Source organism: Pseudophryne corroboree, chromosome 4, assembly GCF_028390025.1.
Source record: "Pseudophryne corroboree isolate aPseCor3 chromosome 4, aPseCor3.hap2, whole genome shotgun sequence".
Lineage (NCBI taxonomy): Eukaryota > Metazoa > Chordata > Amphibia > Anura > Myobatrachidae > Pseudophryne > Pseudophryne corroboree.
The window spans coordinates 572,326,526-572,341,970 of NC_086447.1; the positions used below are offsets into that span (position 1 = coordinate 572,326,526).

At 50.6% G+C, this 15,445-nt stretch overlaps 1 protein-coding gene across 1 annotated transcript in view; it reads right to left on the bottom strand.

Annotated features, from left to right (window-relative positions):
• DYNLT1 (dynein light chain Tctex-type 1) overlaps positions 1-1,355 on the bottom strand; it is a 69,701-nt gene extending 68,346 nt beyond the window's left edge. The window contains exon 1 of the mRNA XM_063919733.1: positions 1,193-1,355. Coding sequence (XP_063775803.1) covers positions 1,193-1,219 — 27 coding nt within the window. The 5' untranslated portion in view covers positions 1,220-1,355. The remainder of the gene's footprint in view (positions 1-1,192) is intronic.
• Between the last annotated feature and the right edge of the window lie 14,090 nt (positions 1,356-15,445).

The following is a 15,445-nucleotide window of genomic DNA, read 5'->3' on the forward strand; positions in this document are numbered from 1 at the left end:
GGAGAGCCACCTAGTGTGCACCCTTCTCGTTCGGGCACAAAAATCTAACTGAGGCTTGGAGGAGGGTCATAGGGGGAGGAGCCAGTGCACACCAGGTAGTTCTAAAGCTTTACTTTTGTGCCCAGTCTCCTGCGGAGCCGCTATTCCCCATGGTCCTTACGGAGTCCCCAGCATCCACTTAGGACGTTAGAGAAAAGGGCTTATGTAATAGCTTGCGAGCAGCACTCGCCGAAATTCCCGCAGAGCTTGCAGCTCGCAGAATATTACATAAGCCACAAAATGTCTGACACAAAATGTCTGACACATTTTATCTGCATAACTTAATATTTACCCAAACTCCTGCACAAATCTTAGCAGAATGTAAACAAATGTTTTATTCCAAAGCTTAACGAGTTTTATTAAAGAGAACTAGTCCCAAAGAAAAGTCTGTTTCCACGTGTGCAGTGCCACTCTCTGCTGAGGCTGGACAAAGTTGTGTGGACTTTGGTTGCCTTGACTACATGTCAGGACAGGTGTATAGTGCAGTAAACAGTATTTCATGTATTTAGAACACAGGCCACAAAGATTTTGCAAGATTTAATCATTTTCTAGGTCTTCCTTTGTGGAGAAAGAAGCCTTGCAGTCAGAATTGTTCAGTTTAACAAAAGGTAAATGAGAACTACTGACAATTTCCCTAGAGGGGTCACTGAATCATTTGCACGTTAGATGGTGCCTGAAATATTTTGAAATAACCAAAACTGCACTGAGTTGGGGAACAAACACATTTCTACAATGGATAGAAGATGTGACGCGGACTAAACTCCAACATTCATTTTAGTGAGCTGGTGTTTTCCCTGAGTAGAGAGTACATACAACGTGTGTGGAGGGCTGTGCACAGACACACTACCCCAGATCTTACACACGGTATGTGACATGCTCTCCTGCCCATATACTGTATACAGCACAGAGCCTGGGCTCAGCAGCAGCACCCCCGGGAGCAGTAACAGTGAAGGCTGGGAGGAGACGCTGCTGCCACATGTACACATGGGAGCCCCCCCAGCCAGGGCGGTTACAGTGCGGGAACCAGCAGCAGAGGGATCTGTCCCGAGTCTCGGCCCCGCACTATGACCTAACCATAGGCCGGAACGAGCAGAGACATGTGGGAGCTGTCGGCGCCCCGATATTGGCTGCATCGCCCCTGGACCCGTCTCACCTCCTCCGCCGTCTGAAACTCATCCATCTCTCCCGCAGCGTCCGCACAGCCTCCTCCCCGGTATCCCACCGGCAACTCGAGTCCTGTCCGCCCCGCCTACCGCCGGTTGCCACAGACGCGCGAGTCGGCCACGCCCAAAGCTCCCTTCCCCTGTCATGTGACCTCCCTGTGGCAGGCCTTCGCTGCGGCATAGTAGGCGTGGCGGCCAGAAGCACAAAGCGCCTCTCTATCCCCGGCGAGCTGAGGGCTGTTGACTGTGTGTGAGTGTGGCGTTTAGCAGAGCGAGTTCCCAGGAAAGAGCCGAACAGCTGATATTATTTCCAGAATGTACATTATTCGCCTTCCTCCTCATTATAATAGAGCTGTTAGCAATCCCATGATGCTTTACTCCTGTCACTAAATCTAAAGGTGGCCTTGTATAGATGGATCATCTCCTCTTATAGGGGCAGATGTACTAATCCTTGGAGAGTGAGATAATGGGGTATATTCGATAAGAGTCGGAAGCTGCCGTCTTGTCGGAAAGACGGCATTTTCCGACTGATTTAGGTCAGAAGGGGTTCCGACCTATTCAATAGGGGCTGATTTTTTCCGAAAAGTCAGGAATTCCTGACTTGTCGGAAAACACGTGAATCAGCGCGCTGATCCGCATGCTTCTGTCGGCAACGGGTCCAAATCCAACAGGATTTGGCCCCGTTTCTGACAACCGCAATCCGACTTTTAACAAAGTCGGACTGAGGTGAGGAGACGAGGAATAATGCGAGGCAGGCAGAGAGAGTGTTTACCGGCGGGCACGGCTCCCTCCAGTGGCTCCTTCCAGGGCTCCCTGTGAAATCACACATGGGGAGCTGCTGACAGCAGTGGGATTTGGCCTCTCATTGAATAGGGCATGTCGGATCTGTAAGAGGTGCGGCGGTGCGTGTGGTGGTGCCTGCTGCCGTGCAGGTGTAGCTTCGGTACTCACCAGGCGCCGCTCTCTCTCACCTTCAGGTACCGGAACCTTCAACGGACCTGGCAATCTTCAGTCGGGTCCGGACACGGCGATTCCCTCTCGGAGCTGACCGACGACCGAGCTGAGGAGAAAATAGTTTACCTTAAGGGGGGTATCAACCCTTCTTCCACCGGAAAAGGGGATACCCCAGGGGTGACGGCGACCTTCACCGGTTGGGTGAAAGGTCATCACTGGCACAAAGCCTCAGCCACCCAGGTTTCACACACTCGCACTCTCGTGCGTAGTGTGATGAAGGGGATTCTCACGTCCGTGAGCAATCCCTATTCCGGCGCTCGGGGACAGACAAGGGACAAACGTACACAGATGCTACTCACCGTTACAAGTCTTGCACTCCGATCTTCTCCACTTACAGGTCCCTGTAAGGAGGTAAAGAGAAAACAGCCGTGCAGGGCCAAAAACTACCCTAGTGTGCGTCCGCTACACTAGCTACATAAACAGAGCCCTCAAACTAGCTCGTGTGGGTGGAGCAACACAACTATGCACAAACTTAAAACAAACAGACACTTTGCCCTACACGGTAACAACATACATCACAATATCGGATTACAAGATCCCACGGTGCTGTCCCTTTAAATCCCTACCTACCGCTGGAAGGGGGTGGGCGCCACACAGCCTGCCCACCTGAACACTTCAGGGTGGCCTGGGCCTAGTGCCCAGTGCCACCTTTATTCACCTTGGGGGGGCACTTACTCACTGGGCCTAGCGCCCCCTGACTGCGCACAGGCCGGAGGCCTGACTTCACCCACGGGCCTAGCGCCCGCCTAACTTGTTGCCTGTTGGGTGACCTGGGCCTAGTGTCCAGGGTCACCTTATGTTCCTAGTGGCCGCCAACTGGACTAGGGCCTAATGCCCTCTAATGCCCCCACAGGCCTATTGCCTGGATTGTATACAGATGTGGATAAATCCACAGGGAACCAGCGCTCAAACCCTATTTGTAGTGGTGAATGATACGGTTATAAAGTGAAACTAAAATCAATAATGAAAAAGCAGGTAATATACTTAAGGTTGTTTATTCTAAGATGGTGAGATACTTTCTTTCCCAACAGGTATAAATTCGGTTTAAAAGTCAATCAGTGATTGGGGCACGCTCCTGGTTTGAGCTTAAATTCTGAAGTGCAAGGTTCAATTGAAAGAACAAATGCTGTAATCTTTGTAAAGTCGAAAAAAAGAAAAAGAAAAATGCCACAAAAAAATATTAATGATAATATGTACTAAAGTCCAAACGGTTTACAAATCTATACAGACAGCGGCGTCCCGCTAATCTGTGCTCTGAAGTGAAGGATTCTCTTGTGAAGTGATGAACAGTTGACAGCGGTAGTGTATGCTTTGGTTAGAGTGGAGAATAAGGACCCTGGACTGGCGCTATTCCTCCTGCAGCACGTCCCACAGTAGAGCGCCCGAATCAGGCCCGCTCTGTGGGGCCGCTGACCTGGGGTGTGCGCCTGTCACAGAGGCGAAGTGGACCCGGCCGGAGCTCTCCGAGCGGCTGGCCGCGCCTCTCCTCCTCCTACAGGGACTTACCTTCTCCCTTCCCCTCCGCCTTCCACTCTCCGCTGTCTCTGGCTTCTTCCGTCGCCTGGCAACCGGTTGCTTCCGGAACTCCGGATCACGTGACCGGATGGTTTGCGGAAAGGATTAGCAGTACTGTCCTTCTTTGTAGTGAATATTCGTCATCAGTCCAATGTAGTATAGATGGGTAGCTCCAACGCGTTTCGACCTGTTAGGAGCTTCCTCCCAGAGGAAGACCCTAACAGGTCGAAACGCGTTGGAGCTACCCATCTATACTACATTGGACTGATGACGAATATTCACTACAAAGAAGGACAGCACTGCTAATCCTTTCCGCAAACCATCCGGTCACGTGATCCGGAGTTCCGGAAGCAACCGGTTGCCAGGCGACGGAAGAAGCCCGAGACAGCTGAGAGTGGAAGGCGGAGGGGAAGGGAGAAGGTAAGTCCCTGTAGGAGGAGGAGAGGCGCGGCCAGCCGCTCGGAGAGCTCCGGCCGGGTCCACTTCGCCTCTGTGACAGGCGCACACCCCAGGTCAGCGGCCCCACAGAGCGGGCCTGATTCGGGCGCTCTACTGTGGGACGTGCTGCAGGAGGAATAGCGCCAGTCCAGGGTCCTTATTCTCCACTCTAACCAAAGCATACACTACCGCTGTCAACTGTTCATCACTTCACAAGAGAATCCTTCACTTCAGAGCACAGATTAGCGGGACGCCGCTGTCTGTATAGACTTGTAAACCGTTTAGACTTTAGTACATATTATCATTAATATTTTTTTGTGGCATTTTTCTTTTTCTTTTTTTCGACTTTACAAAGATTACAGCATTTGTTCTTTCAATTGAACCTTGCACTTCAGAATTTAAGCTCAAACCAGCAGCGTGCCCCAATCACTGATTGACTTTTAAACCGAATTTATACCTGTTGGGAAAGAAAGTATCTCAGCATCTTAGAATAAACAACCTTAAGTATATTACCTGCTTTTTCATTATTGATTTTAGTTTCACTTTATAACCGTATCATTCACCACTACAAATAGGGTTTGAGCGCTGGTTCCCTGTGGATTTATCCACATCTGTATACTTACCATTTAAGGGGGGGTGGGACACCCCTCATTACCAGCAGCAGACCCCGCCTCAGATTAACACCTCAGTGCGCAGAGAACCCATTTCTGTACTATTGCCTGGATTGCTGCTTGGGCCTAATGCCCGCCTACCGCGCCATTTGGGTGGCTTGGGCCTAACGCCCAAACCACCAACCTGATGGTGACCCCCCAAACCTTTAGCAGGGCCATGGGCCGGGGGCAACCCCGACTGCGCGTGGCCACGGACCTGGAGGGCCCGACTAAACGTGCCCGCAGGCCGGAAGGGCCTGATTGTGCCCACGGGCCGGGAGGGCCCGACTGATTGCCCACAGGCCGGGAGGGCCTGACTCTGCCCACGGGCCTAATGCCCGAACACCCGGTGGTCTAGGGAGGAGCGGGTACAGGGGCACCTGAGAAGGGCCTACCTGACCCGCTGGGAGAGGCACCAGGGGGGAGCTTCGTCAGCTCTCTTACTTCCCACCCCTGGTGACCTCTCCGGCGCTCTCTTCTTCAATCTTCGGCCGCTGGCCCGTCCTGACCAGCGGCGCCGCCGTCGCCTCAACGCGTCCAGCCGCCGCTGGACATCTTCCCGCAGCCGGTCGTCTCCTCGCCTCTTCCGCGGCCTCAGGACCTTCCACCGCGACGTCCTCTCCTTCCTCGCGCCGCCGGGATCTTCTCCTTGCTCCGCGCTCCTGCGCGCGGTCTTCTCCTTCGGCTCCCGCCCGGCATCTGACGTCAGACGCCGGGGGCGGGGCCTGTGACGCGGCGAGCGCCGATTGGCTCGCCGCTTCCACTTCTGATTGGCCGGCGCCCCGCGAGCCGCGATTGGCTCGCAGACGGCGCTGGATTCGAAAAGCCGCAGGCGGCGCTTCTGATTGGCGGCCAGAACGGCGCCAAGTTTAAAGCGCCGCCGCCGCGCCGCTACCCGCCGCCGCCGACAGCCTGGTGCAGGAAAACATCCGATCCCTGCACCAGACACCCGCCGCCGCACACCCAGCGCTGGGGACAGACAAGCTGCCCCAGCGCTGTCCACAGCCAGGGACAGCACCTCTGATGTGCCCACCGGGCACATCTCTACAGATCCATTCCAACAAATGCATGTCGGAATGGATCTGACTCTTATTGAATACATCCCAATTGTACCAACCAATCAGTTCATAACTGCCATTTTTCAAACACAGCCTGTAACATAGCAGTTAGGAGCTACATCACAGCCACTGAGCATTGTAGGAAATCACCCAGGTACAAACAAACAGCTTACAAAGATATTAGGGTAACTGTACTAATAGTGCAGTTATCATTACAAAAATAAAGCTCACTTTGGGGCTGTCATGCAGCCGCCGCGGCCGCCGTACTTGCCTCTCCGGGGGCGCTGGATCTCCGGGCGGCTGTCCTCGCTGGCGGTCTCCGGCTCCCGGCGCTCCGTCCAGCGCTCATAGTGTGGACGTCGCGGGTGCGGGTGACGTCATCAAGCGCTCCCCAATCAGACGCTGGCGGGAAGTTCAAATTCAGACGCCGGGCAGAGCTCAGGTGTCTGAGTATCATCTATTCTGCTACAGAAGTTGTGATCTCCAGAGCTCCCGTATTCCTGTGGTTTCCAGCCTTCCCAGACAGACTTCAGTGCCTCCAAGCACCTCAGCGCCTCCAAGCACCTCAGTGCCTCCAAGCACTTCAGCGCCTCCAAGCACCTCAGTGCCTCCAAGCACTTCAGCGCCTTTAAGCACCTCAGAGCCTCCAAGCACCTCAGCGCCTCCAAGCACTTCAGCGCCTCCAAGCACCTCAGGGCCTCCAAGCGCCTCAGCGCCTCCAAGCACCTCAGCGCCTCCAAGCACCTCAGTGCCTCCAAGCGCCTCAGCGCCTCCAAGCTCTTCAGCGCCTCCAAGCACTTCAGCGCCTCCAAGCGCCTCCAAGCACCTCAGTGCCTCCAAGCACTTCAGCGCCTCCAAGCACCTCAGCGGCTCCAAGCACTTCAGCGCCTCCAAGCACCTCAGCGCCTCCAAGCACTTCAGCGCCTCCAAGCACCTCAGTGCCTCCAAGCACTTCAGCGCCTCCAAGCACCTCAGTGCCTCCAAGCACTTCAGCGCCTCCAAGCACTTCAGCGCCTACAAGCACCTCAGTGCCTCCAAGCACCCAGTGCACTTTAGCGCAGTTTGTGCCTCCAGCATCCGGTACTCTTCACTGATTCATCAGCGCCTTTTCAAGTTCTGTCTTTCAGGAGACCTCCAGCGTCCACACGTGCCTCCTGTCTGCCGACCTAATCCTGCATGAGGAAAACTTACATTCGCCATCTCTGCTGCGGCCCAGTTGCGGTTCCTCTTCCCGGTCACCGGAAGAAACCCTGAGTCCACAACACTCCCAAACCAGGTCAGTGATAGTATACTCAGGCCACATGGACCTGGGGGATCGGAACACGGACTCAAGTGCCATCCAGAATTTGGCTTCCCGCGTGCAAAGTCAGGAAGCAGCACAGGGCCAAGTGATGCAGTATCTCCAGGAGTTGTCCGGTCGTTTGGATCAGATTCAAGCATCCTTAGCTTCTGTAATTCCGGCCCCAGTTCCCGTAGCCGCACCAGTTGCCGCTCCCAGCAATGTTCAACCATCGGCTGGTATCAGTCCGCGTCTTCAACTCCCTACTCCTTCCCGTTATAATGGGAATCCAAAAAAATTGTCAAGGTTTCTTAAACCAATGCGAAGTTCATTTTGAGCTACTCGCACAGAATTTTCCCACAGACCGGTCCAAGGTGGCATATATTATTTCTTTGCTTGAGGGATCTGCATTGGATTGGGTGTCTCCACTATGGGAACGATCTGATTCAGTGGTTTCCAATTACACTGAATTCATCACGTCTTTCCGAAGAATTTTCGATGAGCCCGGCAGGATGACCACGGCCTCTTCTGACTTGCTATGCATCCGTCAGGGCTCCCGATCCGTGGGCCAGTACGTGGTTCATTTTCAGACCATTGCTTCTGAACTTCACTGGAATAATGATGCCCTGAGAGCTGCTTTCTGGAACGGTCTCTCTGATCGCCTGAAGGACGAGTTGGTCACTAGGGAACTCCCGGATTCGTTAGAGGAACTGACTTCTCTCTGCGTCAAGGTGGATCTCCGGATGCAGGAACGTGGAAGTGAACGTAGTCGATCGGAGCGTTCCAGGTTCCGGTTTCCTCCCTCTAGGCAAGCAGTGGTACCAAGTCCGGACAAACCCATGCAGATTAACTGGTCCCGATTGTCTCCGGAAGAACAACAGCGTCGTCGTGAGGGCAAGCACTGTCTGTACTGCGGGGCCGCAGATCACTTTATCAAATTCTGCAAATCCCGTCCGGGAAACGGGCAGGCCTAGCTTGTTCCGGAGGAGTCAAGTTGGGGGTCACGACTAAATCTTCTCCGACTTTGGATTCTTTGCTTCCTGTGTCTTTAATCACCAAGTCCGTCTCCAAGTCTTGTGAGGCCCTGTTGGATTCCGGAGCTGCGGGGAACTTCGTTTCTTCTTCCTGTGTCCAAAGCATGGATTTAAAGGTACGGCCTATCGAGCGGCCTATTTCGTTGACGGCTATCGATGGTACTAGAATATCCAAGGGTCTCATAACGTGGCGCACGGAGCCAGTTAAGCTGCAGGTCGGAGCTCTACATCAAGAATGTCTGTAATTCTTGGTGATTCCGGAAATGCATCATGATCTGGTCCTTGGAATGCCTTGGCTCAAAATTCATAATCCCCACATTGATTGGAAGTCTTCTCAAATTCTGTCTTGGAGTTCTTTTTGTCACGCTAACTGTCTCACTCCCGTCTGTCCGCTCCGTGTCTCTTCTAAGTCGGATGAAGAGCATATTCCGGAGGCGTATCAAGGGTTCAAGGATGTGTTTTCGGAACAGGCGGCTGACCAGTTACCACCCCATAGGCCTTGGGACTGCCCCATTGACCTTATCCCAGGGAAGATGCCGCCCCGTGGCCGCACATATCCTGTCACTTCGTGAGACTCAAGCTATGTCGGACTATATTAAATCCAATCTGCTCAAGGGATTAATTCGCCCCTCTATCTCCCCGGCTGGAGTGGGATTCTTTTTCGTGAAGAAGAAGGACGGGGGGGTTGAGACCATGTATCGACTACCGCGGCTTAAACGATATCTCCATCAAGTATAAATACCCCTTGCCACTAATCACAGAGTTATTTGATAGGGTTCGTGGCGTCCGCGTTTTCTCTAAGCTCGATTTGAGGGGGGCCTATAATCTTATACGCATCCGAGAGATGAATGGAAGATCGCCTTCAATACCAGGGATGGGCATTATGAATATCTGGTGATGCCGTTTGGCCTTAGTAATGCCCCTGCCGTCTTCCAGGGATTCGTCAACGAAATCTTCCGAGACATGTTACATTGAAGTGTTGTGGTATATTTAGACGACATACTGATTTTTTCCAAAGATCTTGCTGAACACAGGACACAGGTCAAAGAGGTGCTCCACCGTTTACGAAAGAATCATCTCTATGCTAAGATCTCCAAATGTACCTTCGAAGTAACATCAATTCCGTTCCTCGGTCATATCATCTCGGGGACGGAGCTTCGCATGGACCCGGAGAAACTTTTTGCCATTCGTGACTGGACTCAGCCTCTCTCTTTGAAAGCAATACAAAGATTCCTGGGCTTTGCGAATTATTACAGGAAATTCATTAGGGGTTTCTCTACTATAGTTGCACCCATTACCGCCTTGACCAGAAAGGGCTCCAACCCGGGTTTGTGGTCTCCCGAAGCCATGGAAGCTTTCACCTACTTGAAATCAGCTTTTATGTCAGCCCCGGTACTTCAACAACCAAATTTCTAAGAACCTTTTTTCCTGGAAGTTGATGCATCCTCGGTCGGAGTCGGAGCCGTTCTCTCCCAGTACTCCTCGGATAAGAAATTGCATCCGTGTGGCTTCCACTCTCGAAAGTTCTCCCCGGCCGAACGGAATTATACTATTGGTGATCAAGAGCTCTTAGCAATAAAATCCACTTTGGAGGAGTAGAGGTATCTTTTAGAAGGGGCCAAACATGTGATTACTATTTACACCGATCACAAAAATTTGTTGTACATTAAAACCGCACAGTGTTTGAATCCTCGTCAAGCTAGATGGGCGCTTTTCTTCACTCGATTTTCTTTTGTTATCAAGTACCGGGCCGGGACTTTTAATACTAAAGCTGATGCACTCTCTCGTTCACAAACTCCCACAAATGAAGAGGATTCTTCTGAACGGAATTTAATTCTAAATCCAATTTCTGTTTCCGCTGCTTCCTATACTCCGGGAACTCCCCCTGGGAGAATGTCTGTACCAACTAAATTCCGGCCGAAAATACTGCAGTGGGCTCATATCTCCAAGTTCTCTGGTCATCCCGGCGTCCAGAAGATGCTCAAGTTTCTGCAAAGATCTTACTGGTGGGACACCATGAGGAAGGATGTACAGGATTACGTTAATTCTTGTCCACAGTGTACGCAGCATAAATCTCCTTGTCTACCTCCTGCCGGGTTGCTTCGCCCTCTGTCCATTCCTATGAAACCCTGGACTCATATTTCCATGGACTTCATTACCGAATTGCCCTGTTCCAAGGGTTACAATACCATCTGGGTGATTGTTGACCGCTTTTCAAAGATGGTGCACTTCGTTCCATTGACAGGTCTGCCGACAGCTCCCAAATTGGCTTTATTGTTCATCCGGGAACACTTTCGGTTGCATGGTTTACCTCAAGAAATAGTCAGTTCACCGCAAGGTTTTGGAGAGCCCTCTGCTCAGCCTTACAAATTACACTTACATTTTCGTCTGCCTATCATCCCCAAACGAATGGACAAACGGAACGAGTCAACCAAGATCTAGAGACTTTTCTCCGCCTTTATCTCTCCCCTTCACAGGACAACTGGGTGGAGTTGTTGCCTTGGGCGGAGTTTGCCCATAACCATTCATTTCATTCTTCCACTGGCGAGTCTCCGTTCTTCATCAACTATGGGTTCCACCCACGAGTTTCGGAATTACCAATTCTTCCGACAGAAGAGGTACCAGCTGTGACTTCCACTCTACTACACTTCAGACAAATTTGGAGTAAGATTCATGCTAGCCTTAAAAAGGTTTCTGTCCGATACAAGTTCTTCGCGGATAAGAAACGGCGAGCCGCTCCTCAATACAAGGTTGGTGATAGGGTATGGCTTTCCACACGCAATATCCGGTTAAAGGTGCCCACTATGAAGTTTGCTCCAAGATTCATCGGTCCTTATCCTGTGCTACAAGTCCTGAATCCTGTGGTCTGTAAGTTGGGTTTACCTTCTCACCTACGTATACCAAATGCCTTCCATGTTTCTCTTCTTCGTCCGCTCGTCCTTAATCATTTTCATTCAAAGTCTTCTAGCCCCACCTCAGTAGAAACTGAAACCGGAACAGACTTCGAGATCAAAACTATTCTGGACTCTCGTTACCATCACAAGAATCTGCAATATCTGGTGGAATGGAAAGGTTATGGTCCTGAGGAGAGAAGTTGGATAAAAGCTTCTGAGGTCTCAGCTCCTCGACTAATCCAGATTTTCCATTCTAGACATCCTACGAAACCAGAAAAGTGTCCAGAGGCCACTCCTAGAGGAGGGGGTACTGTCATGCAGCCGCCGCGGCCGCCGTACTTGCATCTCCGGGGGCGCTGGATCTCCGGGCGGCTGTCCTCGCTGGCAGTCTCCGGCTCCCGGCGCTCCGTCCAGCGCTCATAGCGTGGACGTCGCGGGTGCGGGTGACGTCATCAAGCGCTCCCTAATCAGACGCTGGCGGGAAGTTCAAATTCAGACGCCGGGCAGAGCTCCGGCGCCTGAGTATCATCTATTCTGCTACAGAAGTTGTGATCTCCAGAGCTCCCATATTCCTGTGGTTTCCAGCCTTCCCAGATGGACTTCAGCGCCTCCAAGCACCTCAGCGCCTCCAAGCACCTCAGTGCCTCCAAGCACTTCAGCGCCTCCAAGCACCTCAGTGCCTCCAAGCACTTCAGCACCTCCAAGCACCTCAGTGCCTCCAAGCACCTCAGCGCCTCCAACCACCTCAGTGCCTCCAAGCGCCTCCAAGCACCTCAGTGCTTCCAAGCACTTCAGCGCCTCCAAGCACCTCAGTGCCTCAAAGCACCTCAGCGCCTCCAAGCACCTCAGTGCCTCCAAGCACTTCAGCACCTCAGTGCCTCCAAGCGCCTCAGCGCCTCCAAGCACTTCAGCGCCTCCAAGCACCTCAGTGCCTCCAAGCACTTCAGCGCCTCCAAGCGCCTCAGTGCCTCCAAGCACTTCAGCGCCTCCAAGCACTTCAGCGCCTCCAAGCACCTCAGTGCCTTGATAATGTCGATATTATCTTAAACCATAAAGCTATACCTTTAAACACACTTTTACCATGGAGCCGCTACGGCCGCTAAACTTAATATTCACTCTATATACCTTTTACGCTATTTGCATAATGAGTCCCGTACCGTGTACGGACTCTGCGTACAAACGCCGCGCTGGGGGTACAAAGTACATGCAGCATGTACACACTCAATTAATACACTTTAAAACCTTATACAGTTAGGCAATGTAATACACTTTAAACCCTAGCAACGAAAAGAGGACACAACACCGATTTGTAGTTAATCACTGGGTTCCGACACCACAGAGTAATATATCTGAAAGGGGGTTAACAATACAATTTATACACTACAATACAACAGAGTAAATGGCTACAGTCAATGTACATACGTGAGAATATTCGCATGCGCTTCCTGGTCCAGTCCTCCGCTAATCAGGTAGATAGCGTTGAGAGTCTTCTGACCGGCCAGGCAGCAACAGGCTTTTTATACAATACTTCCAAAAGCAACACAATGGATACTGTAATCCCTTTGTCCATTGGACACAGGGATGCATCTTTACAGTACAGGAGAGGTCATAGGTTGATTTGAAAAGGTGGGCGATGTCTTTCTCAACTGCTCTTGTGGGTGGTCTCCTCTGGATTCCCGCCGCATACATAATATACAGTAAATACAGTTTATATCTATATTCTGCTTCTGCACATAACTATCCACAGGAACATGCGATCTTCCGCAAACCAACACCGGAATGTTAGCCTTAAAATACCCTACAGCTGGATACCAGACACCACCTTATAACCTTAGTCTGTCCCCTCCTATCCTGCAAAGGTGAATCCCTCTGTTCTGGAATCATTTAAACTGTTGATACTTGCTGATGTGGTGCAGGGGGACTGTGTGTACAATGTGCACTATTTGGATTAAATATGTAATGTTTTGATAGCCCTCCATGCGTTCACAAACTCCGCCGTAAATACCCACACCACACGCAGGACAATTGCGGATATGTGCACGCACGGCGGAACAAGTGCACGTGCAGTGGGCATGTGTGTGTATTTTATACGTGCTGTGTGTTCTGTAATATTTTTCGACTTTGACAGTCCACCCTTTGGCAGTCAACAATAACTGCCACTATCTAAACACTAAACAGAAAAATATCAATACAATATCTACAGATGATTGGATGGTAGGAGGAGAGTTGTAGGCGGGAAATGTATGACCTAGTGGGATAGTAAAAAGCATGTATGTATGGATCCATGTCTGAGGGGCATGTATCATCGTGCCGTATATGTTCTAGATAAGCTTCGAGGTATTGCAAAGTATACATTAAATCCTTCTTATCCCGTATTAAGGGTCTGTAAGTGGGCCAACAAACACTACCGAGCTCTTTTCGGCTTCTTGTTCCAACAAATGGGGTGCACATTTAGTTGATGATACATGGAGGGGGAACATATGTGAGTGCTAGTATATGTGAATATCACCTGTGGACTATGTGTGTCATTAACTGAAGGTTGTAGAGATGAAGATAAGACACATATCTAAAATACATTCATATAACATTTTCGTAATCATTCTTGGGTGTAGTCGATGTCTTTTCCGGATCGGTGTATCTGGGCAGAGGGGGAGACAAAGGAAAAACGGGTGAAAGAAACAGGCCATGGAATTCATTTGCAATCCTTATCATAACACTGTCTCTATGGATGGGTCGTAAATTAAATCTGCTGCTGTAACAATGCCCCCGCTCCTTAAACTCATCAAATTTGTGCCGTGCTTGCGCCGCGTTAGAATTCGAACACACCTAAATATCAAGCCAATAATTATGACGACTCCCAGGATACAAAGGAGAAACTTTCCCACACTCATAATAACATTTTGAGCCCACTCTCCTAATCCTGAGAACCAATTTCGTGGGTTCAACCATGAGACCCAGCCGGTCAGCTCATTACCCACAGCGGTCAGGGTAAGATTGTGCCTCCTCCGGAACTCCCACTTCAACTGCAATATATCATCCATCTTTTGATCGATAATCTCTGTGGGGTCGTCAGTGCTGTTTGTAATATACGTGCAGCACTTCACACCATATTGAGTTGTCAAAGTGACACAGTACCCACCCTTCACGGCTGTGATATAATTGAGGACATCCTGTGCTGGATCAGTTCTGTCTTGTAAGCTTGCAACTCCCTACCCGTATACCTGAAGGTGTCGTCATACATCTCAGTGATATTATCTATCAAGTTCGCTAGCGCATGGATATACCTATAATTTATAATTCCTCTGGCAGTACGGGTGATGTCTAGTGCGAGAAGGAATTGAATCCCGGTGGATTCGAGGATCAAATCAGAGGCTACGTGCTCTGTCCTCTCTATGAGGTGTCTCTTGACAATGTGTTCATAGTGAGTATGAGTATAAGGAGCCTGAGCACTGCGGTGAACATCTTTCATCTTATCATGGGTTATGGTCATGACCTCTGGCAACACTCTACCAACATAACACAATTCCTCTGAGTTCGGGGCAAGCCACTTATACGCCTTCCTCCCACATATGAAATAGGCATCATCGGGGGAGAACATATGGGACAGAATATGACATTACCATATTACAAACTTTCCAAGTGAAAAACCCAATCCCTAGTTCTCCCATCTGCTCAGTACAAGTATCAGGCTGGATGATATGAGCACAGTACCCTGGTGATACTTCTCCAACCCTCATGGTCTTGCTTCCTCGAGTATACCTATACCGGAAATACCTTCCACTGTTGGCTATTTGGCGTACAAGTTCAGAGTCTATGGGTATCCTATCAGCTCTGTGCGAAAAGGCCATGGTTTGATTATTCCATGTCACCTCCCAATTTCCTGGTTTTCGGAAATTGGAAATATTGAAGCATAATAAGGATCTATCTACATGATACTGGTGGAGCTTCAAACTAGGGGGCCTAGAAATATTGAATTTCTTGTCCACCGGTCTCCCACCCCATAATTCGAGTACCTCATCTATTGCTAAAGGGTACGGTACTAATCCTGACTTGCTCTGACCTTGAGGTACTTGTGAGCACACCCTGCATTCTGTCTGGTTTAAGACCTTACCCACTAGTGAGTGGTAATCACTCAATGGATGACGGTCCATGTTGATATTAAGGCTGGACTGACATCTCTGGATGCACCCATCCTCAACTATGTTCTCACAATTCCTACAAATGCAATTTTCCTCAGCCAATAACCCTTCACAGTGCCTCCGAGCTCCCTGACTACCAGATCGTTTTCTGATACTCGCCTTTGCTCGAGTGATGTGATGCTCTTGGAATTCTGCAAATCCGTCCTCGCCATCAGAACCCAT